The sequence below is a fragment of the Centrocercus urophasianus genome, unplaced genomic scaffold (genome assembly GCF_019232065.1).
Source record: "Centrocercus urophasianus isolate 14NV4802_14NV808 unplaced genomic scaffold, USGS_Curo_1.0 seq_24, whole genome shotgun sequence".
Lineage (NCBI taxonomy): Eukaryota > Metazoa > Chordata > Aves > Galliformes > Phasianidae > Centrocercus > Centrocercus urophasianus.
This window is the reverse complement of record NW_024884800.1, coordinates 11,180,268-11,189,920: the sequence shown is the minus strand read 5'-3', so window position 1 is coordinate 11,189,920 and position 9,653 is coordinate 11,180,268. Positions and strand designations below refer to the sequence as shown.

Sequence of the window (9,653 nt, the reverse complement as noted above, 5' to 3'; positions counted from 1 at the left end):
TATTACACATCGCCCAGCAAAGCAGCAGCCAGCCCTGACAGGCTGCGGAGAGCTGCGAGTGGAGAGACCTTCAGAGAGACTGCCCAAAGTGCAACACATCTGGCAATTATTCCTTTGGACCTACAGCGGCTGAGCCCAGATGATGCCTCCAGTACAATCCTAACCCATCCCCCTGAAGCCTGCAGAGAGGGGAGGGCACATTTTGGACAGCCCTCCAAGAGTTTGAGAGATGTGTAAGCATTTGACGCCCTATAGTAACAAGCCCCCTCCCCCCCCCCCCTCACCCCAACAAGCATCTCAGCCCCTGCCCCCCCCCATCTCACCCACTGAGGCACCCCAGGGCAGCAGTGATGCTTCGAACTAGAAACCCTGACACAGGGTGAGGGTGCGGCTTTAGCTAACCTTCCCCAGCACCGACAGTCGAAACGCTAAGCTGCTTACAGGAGCTAATGGCAATATATCCATGCTGTGAGGCTGCATCTTCCCTCCAGCTGCTTTTCCCTCTGCTGCCCACCTTTCTCCACGTCCTTAACCCAACACTTGGGCTCCTCGGATGCTCAAGCACAGTGTCTGCAGCATGGTCCCGCTTGGCTGCGGAACATAGAGCATGAGAGCCGAGTTTGGTATCCATCACAGATGGATCCTGGGCAGATGGGATCCTGGCACAGTTCGGTGTCCCATCCCTCCCACCCAAAAAACGCGCTGTGGCAATGTCCAAGTCCACGCGTCCAGGAGGGTTGGGATCTACTGCAGGATTTGGAGAGAGGAAAGGAGTCTGGTGGTCGACAGCTGCTGCTACAAGGAGGAGCCAAACAGGATCAAAGTGGAGAAAGGAAGGGAAAAAACCCAAGAACAAATTCAAAAAAGGAGACAAAAGGAGGATGCTGGGATTCAGGGTATGGATGTCTACCTTCTAAAGGAACAGGAGAGGAAAGGGAAAGTTGGTGTTCGGTGGTTGGACAGGTGTTTATTTTTGGTGTCACTCACGATAGAAAACATATTCGGTGTAAGAGGTCCAGATCCTGTCGTCTGTCTGGTCGTGGGCGAAGGCACAGGTGCCTGTGGAGTTGCAAGCCACCATGTGGAAGCCAGCGTCGGCCAGTTTGTCAAAGGCTTGCTCCAAGAAGGTGAATTTGAGGTAGTACCGGGAGGTGTACCTCTCTGGAGGCCTGTCTGGGTCCCTGCTCTCATTCAAGGTATCCCCAAAAACCTCCTTGGCCAGTGACGTCTTGCCGCAGACCATGATCCGCGCCACCCGGCGGAACTTGGCATCCGTCTGGCTGTCCCTGCCCAGCGTGTAGGAGCCGCGGTAGCCGATGGTGATGAACCCAGCCCTGCGGATGTCAGGGCCAGCAGCGCCTGCTGTGCCCGTGCCCCCGGCACCGCCAGCCCCGGCACTGGGAAGCGCGGCACTGGCAGCGGTCAGGCTGCGGGCGGTGTCAGCGCTGGGGGACGGCTCCTCAGGGTCGCTTTGGCAAGGGTCGTCCCCCAGCGAATTCTGCTTGCTGAGCTTTGGGGCCAGCATCTTCACCAGCTCTGGCAGCATGAAGTACTCAGCCTCTCGCTGCAGCCGGCTGCGCTCCGGGAAGTGCTCGGGCAGCACCAGCTGCTGGTCCCTCATGTAATCCAGGATGTAGCGGAAGAGGAAGCCGTCCCGATCCACGAAGAAGCGGCCCTTGCTGTCGCGAGCCAAGGAGCGGATGTTCTTCTGTGTGAACATCTCCCAGAGCAGCGAGCCCGGCACGCTGATCAGGGTGGGGTGCCGGGTGATGTAGACTTGTCCGCCCACGTTGAGCTCAATGATTTCAGGGAAAGGCAAATCCTCGCTGGGTTTGGCACAGCCCGCGCTGTCCGCCAGGGCCATTGTGAGCTACTGCTGCTTCCCACCTGCAACACAAAGCAGCACCGTGCCCGGGTTAAGCTTGCCAGCCAACGTCGTCCCGCCAACCCCAAACCCAATCACACTCCCGTTCCACCTGCGAGCAGTATGAGATCAGCCCTGTCCCTGTGGCAGCCTGGAAGTCAGCTCTCTTCCCTAATCCTTATCTTGGATTAGCATGCCAAGGGAGCAGGAGGGGAGTTAATGAGCCACAGGGCTGTCAGAAATGCATGTGTACAGGACAGAGTGGCTGTGCTGCAGGCACTCCTACTCCATGCTGCTCCTGGAAAGTACTCAATAGAGGCTCAGGCCAAGATGAGGACTGCTGGGATCTCCCCAGCCATGAAACATTGCACTGTAGATCCAGCCATGGGTCAGATACCCCATATTTATGCATTTTCCACAGGCAAGCTGTTTATTTGACACTGCTGGACACTCAAAATTAGCATTCACATAAACCTGGCTAAAGAGACAGGCTCCCAGTCCAGTCCACGCTCTGTGCAGGGGTTTGGGACTGAAGGGAAAAGGGGCTTCTCTGCAGCAACCCTGGTAGTGCTTCCCGATGCTCTGTCCGATCTGATGCCAGCACAGCTCTCAGGTCGCTGAGCCCCCCGCGGGGCCGCGTCCCGCATCCACAGGACATCAGCAAGCACTGCCACATCCCCGTGTCCTGCCGTATGGCTCTGTGAGAGCGGCACCAAAGGATCCTCAACTCAAATTACACAGAAATCGGAGGGCAAAGGCAATAGAGCCGAGGCTGAGTTTTGCATCCGCGTGTCCTTCCAGCTCCTATCAGAGGGACTTGGGTGAGAATGAGTTCTGAGCTCGCGCAGAGACGGAACGGGGGTCCCCCCGGCTCTGCTCCTCGGTGGCTTTGAGTCCGAGACCATTTTGGGGAGAGGATATGCACAGGGCAACGGGGAGGACACACAAAGCAGCCCCCCGCGCTCAGCGGCTGCGGAGCCGGAGCCGCTCCCGGGGCTGCTGGCGCTTCGGGGCCGCTCCCGTTCCCGGTTCCCCACCGCCCCCGTTACCTCCGCTCCGCCGGGCGCTGGGCAGGGCGGGCCCAGCAGTGCCGCTCCGTGCCGCTCCGTGCCGCGCTCTCCCTCCGTACCGCTCTGCTCGCCCGGCCCTGGCCTCGCCGTTTTATAGCCGGGAAAGCTGCGAGCGCCTTCCCCTGGCGGCCCCGGGCCCGCCTCGCCCCTGCCTTCTCTCTCCGCCCTCTCCCTTCGCTGTTTACCTCCTCTGCACCGGGGAGCTCTGGACCGGGAGATGCCGAGAGGGTGTGGGAGGGTCTTCCTCCAAATTAGGGATTGGTACTTGGTGCCCTCATCCTGCAGGGAAATCCTTGTGGCACCTACGCTGCAATGGCACCACGCACCAACTGGATGCGCATCTCCAGGCATTCCCAGGGTCAGGTTGCCCCTCATCCTGCAGCCCTCCCGTATCCCTACATCTGTACCCCCTTTCCCCTCTATTCCCATCACCGTGGGATTCAAAGTGTCCCTGGATGCACAGGGACGGCAGATTCCTGCAGCCACAGCCCTGTGCACTGCTTTGTCCTCACCCGTGTTAGCACCCATGTCAGGCCTAACAGGGACACCGTGAGGCAAAATGCAGCTGCAGAGCCCTGACCTGAGATTATCTGCGGTTTCATTTATGTGACATCTATCAAATTTTGTAAGGGCAGAAAGCGTAATTTTTTCTTCACCTGATGTTCAGACCTTGCACAGAAAAAGTGCCCCCAACTAAATAAACAAACAAACAACAACAATAACAACAAATCTGGGAAGAGAAATAGGGACTTTCAAAACATAATAATACTTGCTAAACCTCAACATTCTATTTCACCTACAAACGATAGAACTAAAAAGAAAAAGATGTTGAGGTCAGAGAGTTGAATTCCCCTCCATCTGTTGTGTAGTTTGATAAGAGGTGGCTATTTAACTGTCTGGGTGTGTGGATGGATGGATGGATGGATGGATGGATGGATGGATGGATGGAAGGAAGGAAGGAAGAATGGATGGAATGTGGATAGATGGATGAATGAGTGGACGGACGGAAGGATGGATGGAGGGATGGGTGGGTGGATAGAGGGAAGAGCGTATACATGGGTGGATGGATGGATAGGTGATGGATATTGCTTTGCTTGCAAGGTAACTGAAGCACTCTCTTTGAAAATGGTCTGTGGACAAGTTTCCCATCCCCATGAAGGTGGGGAAACACTGTAAGCCACATAGAGAGGAAAATGTGGAGGGGGAAGCTCTGGGGAGTGTATTAGCTTTTGGGTCTGGAAGTACTTACGTTTCTCCTCCATCCTGCCCACTGCTTTCCCCAGCTTTGCCAGGAAGTGGTCTTTTTGAGACTTTCTGGTGTTCCATCAAACTTAGCTGAAGTTGCCACAAAAACAAAAAACCCAAAACCCATTGGAGAGGGCACAGGCAAACAATCTCATACAGCACACACATGTGAGTGCCTGCCCTGCAATCATATTAATCTTGCTTCCTTAGGGAAAGAGCCTAAAAATAACCTGAATTTGATAATGCAGTTGGAAGGCTGTCCTTGGGGAATGACTGGGAGGCTCCTCACTGAAAATCCTCTGCCTGCAATACTTGGCAAGTTGGCATTGGTGTTGTTGAGGTCCTGAGCGGAAATGGAAAAACTCAGCTTTGCCCTAATGCTCAGTTCATGGCTCCAGGCATGCAGCAGAGTAGTGAAGGTGTGTTTTTGCCTGTTGTCTGTGCCAATACATCCTGGAAGATGTATTGTATACTAAGTTCAGAAGGCTGAATATTAGATGCCTCTTTCCTCTCCAGTTGGTGTTCAGATGCATTAGGCTCATTTTGCCAACAGGGAAGCACTGCTGCCTTCAAAAGGCCATCCAAGTGCAAACACACCACGTCCCTGTAGTGCTTTACCAAAACTCAAGTTGGTGCATATATTTTCATGAACTGACATGGGAAAGCATCCAGGCCTCTGATGACGTTTCTTGAGCAGTGTGAAGCATGAGCTCTGGAGGAATGGGAGGTGGTTGGGACCGTAGAAGCAACGCAGAAGAAACCACCAAGAGCTTTCATAAACCTTACAGAATGAATAAAACAGAATTTGGGTCCCTCTCTGACTTCCTAAAGACTTTTATCAACTGCAGCAGCAGAACATGATTCATCCACATCCCAAGAGAAGGAAGGAATGGGCTTAATTTGTAACTGCATCCACACTGTTATTTACTGAAAATGTGGTTTAATGATTGCAAATAAGGCACTGGCATAGCTTTCTGGCTGCTATTTTCAGCTCTTCATGTTCTCTGAGCTTGGACATAATTTGTTTTGCCTTGCAGGGCCATGACCTCCTCATTTGCAGACTGGGGGGCCTTGCTCTCTGCAGTTACCGTGAGCATTGCTAAACCCATTGTGCTACCCCGAAGCCCTTTGGAAAGTCTTCAAGGGTGTATTTTAAGGACTGAAAGGACTATAAACTGAAAACAAGGCAAATGTTTTCCCATTTTCTGCTATGTTTCTCAGCTAAGAAGGTAAAAGGTAAAAAAAAAAAAATCAGCTACAAGCCCTGGTCTTGTGCTACATCATGTTGAGGGATGCTGTCAGAGAACTGATGGTGCTACATCTGCTCTATCAGTTTCTTATCTAGAGACATCAGGGAGAAAACACTATTTGAGTGACTGATATTTGTTGGAGGAAAAGTGCCATATTCCATGTACGTCAGAAATGCCTGGCTGATTGCACACAGGTTCAAATTCCATCCTGCCGCTGTTACAATTCACAAATGAAGGCTGAGAACAGAGATCTTCTCTCTTCTTCATCCCTGCAGTATTTCTCGCAGCTTTCCTCTTGCTGATCCCACTTTACAGGCTGACAGAATCCCACTGCAGGATTTCCAAGTGTCAGTGGGAATAGCAGAGGATCACGGGTGGACAAGAGGAGGATGCTTTCCCATCCTTAGCTGCCCACAAATCAGCATAAACCCACTGGCATCCCAGGGACAGAGCCCTGGCTCTCTTTCCCTCTCCTCCAGGAGCCATGCAGGTCTGCAGGGAGGCACAGACCCGCACACACATGAAGTTAACTGGAAGTGACCCCCCCTGGAAGAAGAAGCCCGGAACTTCATCTATTGCCAGCTTCTATAAAAAGTGGTTAATCTGCTTCTGCTCGGCCAGGAGCTCAGGTGGCTTTGCAGCTCTGGGGACAGAGGGCAGGCAGCCACACACATCTGACCCCAGCTGTCGTGGTTCCGTTTGCCATGGCTACTAGACTTCAGTCTGGCATTTCAATAATTTACTTATACATCTTATCTTTCCCATTTTTAGCAGCATCTGCCAACTTGTGCTACAGTTTTGTCCTTTCCATGACAGATCGGTTTGGACAAGGAAGGCGAAAGGCTGAGCTTAATGGTGCACTTTAATTGGCTTTTCATTATGAAGGCTCAAATGTCTTTGTGGCAAAGCACAGTTAGGAATCAGAAGCAGATGGGGATCAAGCTGCAAACTCCTCCTGAGATGTGGGAGTTGCTGAAGATGTAAGTTTTTGTTTGGTGTCATCACTGCAGGAGGGGCTAAGATCATCTCCGGTGCTGATGAAATCAACATTATCATCATCAGTGACTCCAGAGGTGATGGAAATACAAAATTGCAGCTGTGTTCCCATCCTGGTGTGGTATTTGTTAGCAGTGGAAGAATGTGCATAGCACTGATCTCATTTCCCCATCTGGAGTGAGGAGCTGGTGGCCACTTGGGAACTGCTCAGCCCTAAAGCAGAGATGTCTCATGCTGCCTTTTAGAATCATAGCATCATTATGGTTGGAAAAGACCTCTAAGATCATGCAGTCCATCTACCACCAATACTGCCCATGAAACTATGTCAAAGATGTCTAAATGCCACATCTCTACAGTTCTTGAACACCTCCAGGAAAGTGTCTCCACCACCTCCCTGGGCACCCTGTGCCAGTGTCCAACCACTCTTTCAGAGAAGTTTTTGATGATATCCAACCTTTTCTTCATGACCTCCTTCAGACTGGCAAATTAAAACCATGGTATAGGACTGCCACTGAGCAAAACCCTAGGGAAGAATAACATGGGAACTAGGAAGGTTGGGAGTATTTCACTATACTTTTAGTGCTCAGAGGTTGTAGCCGGAGGGAGAGAAGGTTAGGAATGGCCTGATCAGACTAGAAACATCTTCTGGAAAGCTGCAGAGCACCTCTGAACATTGGGTCACTCTCATATAGGCACTTGGGTACTCTTTGCAAAGCAAACATCCTGGCACAGCGTTTCTAGGAAGCAGATCACTTACACAATGGGCTGGAAACAACCTGAGGATATAAATCTTTCCCCACACACTCAGATTTCCATTCACAAGGGATATATTTAGGTGTTATATGGTAAGACCCGAGCTTGCATCATGCAAAAGAAAGATTGATAAGATGAGAAGGACCTGAAGTCTCAACCAAGGTAGATGGCAGGCGGGTTGCAAGAGGAACCTATGTGAGTCCTGCTGCAGACAGTCTGTTCCTTGGGCTCTGCCAACACAGTGCCCTGGGGTGCAGATGCCATCTGGCTCTGTACATGCCTGTTCTCAAGCCAGGCTTTCTGCAAACCTTGCTGGCAGATTGCTTGCTGCATCTCAGCTTGGGGCTGGGACTGTGTGAAGGTGGAGGGGTATGGGGAAAACAAGGCATGCCAGCCCCACCAGCTTCTGTATTAATTTTAAAGATGAGAAAAAGAAAAAAAGTCCTGTGGACACCTCACAAATCACCAAATAGCAAGGGGAACACATGGTCTTGCAAAGGCACATCTGTGATTGCAGAGTTTTTGCCCATGGTCAAATCTGTGATGGGTGTGAAGATGAACTTCAGCTTTTCTTCCTCTTTTGATCTGTGGTTTGACTGTTTCATTTTGACTGTTTCAAGGCCAGGTTGGATGGAGCCCTAGACAGACTGATCTGGTGTGTGGCAACCAGCCCATGGCAGTGCATTCGAACTAGATGATCTTTAAGGCACCTTCCAACCCAAGCCATTCTATGATTCTATGATTTTCGTGTTGTGTCCACAGGTTCTTCCCACTGAAAGAACAGATCTGCAGGTGTTTGGTTATGAAGAAGGGGGAGATCAGCCTCGCCACCAATAATTCCCTTCCCTGAGCACCCAGCCCACATGCAGTGTGTACAGGCCAGGGCTTATTAGATGGCATTCTGGTTATTGTTTTGACTTTTCCCCCCTTCTTTATTCCATTTATTTGTTTTTATTTTCCCAGTACCATGCATCCTAAGCCATAAGTAAACATCAATCCTCCCAACTTTTCCTGTGCTTCAAGCCCTGGACAATGCTTCCTCCTATAGGCTGTTGTGTTAATTTTCAGTATCAAAGATTCAGTTTTGCTGGCATAGCACAAGCCACTATGGTCATAGCCTATATGACATCCTCTAGGTCGAAGAAAAGGACAAATCTTGTGCAACTTTGAAAACACAGTCTATCACAGCACAGTAGAGGGATGGTTAGGAAGAAATAAATAATAATGAATGGAGCTTGGCTAAATAGTCGCTAAGGTGGTCTCAGAAGTGGTTGAGCCCTGCTCTCTACTCCCCAGGCTTTGGACTCAGACTTAGGAGTGATGATAAGTCCTGGGAAGGGATTCTTATCACACAGCACCCTGCTAGACCTTCAGCACAAGGCTTTGGAATCTAGGCAGGAGGTGGGCAATGGAAACATTTCATTCATTCACCTCACCCAAGCCCCATCTCTGCTTTATCTCACTCATTTCCCATCCAACCATCACCTTACTGCCATTAGCAAAATGACACTTGTTTTCCAAGTGGATTGAACCCATACCTAAATAAACCACAAAACGATCTGCTGGAAATATGAAAGCTTTTGTTCCCTGACATCTCCTGACTACTTGCCATTGTGTTTCCATAGAGAGCATGTTGACAATAATGCCAAGCTACTCCTAGAGAAGGTGACTCAGACTTTGCCCTCACCTCACCTGCAATGCTCATTTGTCAGCCCTGCCATGCTTCTCACTTAAATTATTATCAGATGCGATACCATGGCAATGCTAGGCAACCTGCATGCTAGGACTGCTGGAAAAAGCCTCTACAAATTATGATGATGTTGAACACTTTCCATCAGAAATATCAAAACATGGGTCAGTGACCTCCTTTGCCCTTGCAGAGAGTAAAACTGTGCTTACAGACAAAGAAACTTCCCAAAGATCGTAGAGTCATAAAATCATTAAGTCAATGATCAATAAGGTCACCCAGTCCAACCACCAACCCATGCCTGTGACTGCTCCATACCACCTCACTTAGAGCCACATTTACCCTTTTCTTGAACGCCTCCAGGGACAGTGACTCCACCACAGCCCTGGGCAGCCCATTCCAATACCTCACCAAGACCTCATGGGCACTCTGCAGGATGGATGAGGGGACTCGGGAGATGAACACCCCGACTTCCACCATCTTTCCTGCATCTGTAACAGGCTCCACAGCTCTGGATAGAAACAGCTTTTTGTCCTTTTCTTATTCTTTCCCTCCATCCTAGCATCAAAAGCGCCTCTGAGGCAGAAATGAGTTCACACTGACGATATGTAAGGGAGGTGGAGGGGATCATGCTTGATTGCCTCCCCCTCCAGAGGAATGCATCAGGAATGGGGCCAAAAGCACAACAGCTGTTAACATCACAAAATTGTAGCCACGGAAGCATGAAAAAGTGCTGAATGGACATAAAATGGAATGCAGGAATTTAAAGAAGTTTACTGTAATTACCC

At 50.5% G+C, this 9,653-nt stretch overlaps 1 protein-coding gene across 2 annotated transcripts in view; it reads right to left on the bottom strand.

The window, feature by feature from the left end:
* LOC122163573 (BTB/POZ domain-containing protein KCTD12-like) overlaps positions 1–2,991 on the bottom strand; it is a 29,212-nt gene extending 26,221 nt beyond the window's left edge. The window contains exons 1-2 of one of the 2 annotated variants that reach the window (XM_042824882.1): positions 2,914–2,991; positions 988–1,887 (exon numbers count right to left, since the gene is read on the bottom strand). In XM_042824882.1, coding sequence (XP_042680816.1) covers positions 988–1,864 — 877 coding nt within the window. In that variant the 5' untranslated portion in view covers positions 1,865–1,887; positions 2,914–2,991. Of the gene's footprint in view, positions 1–300; positions 1,888–2,913 lie in introns of those variants that run through there. The other variant, XM_042824883.1, reaches the window with a different exon arrangement.
* Positions 2,992–9,653: the final 6,662 nt, after the last annotated feature.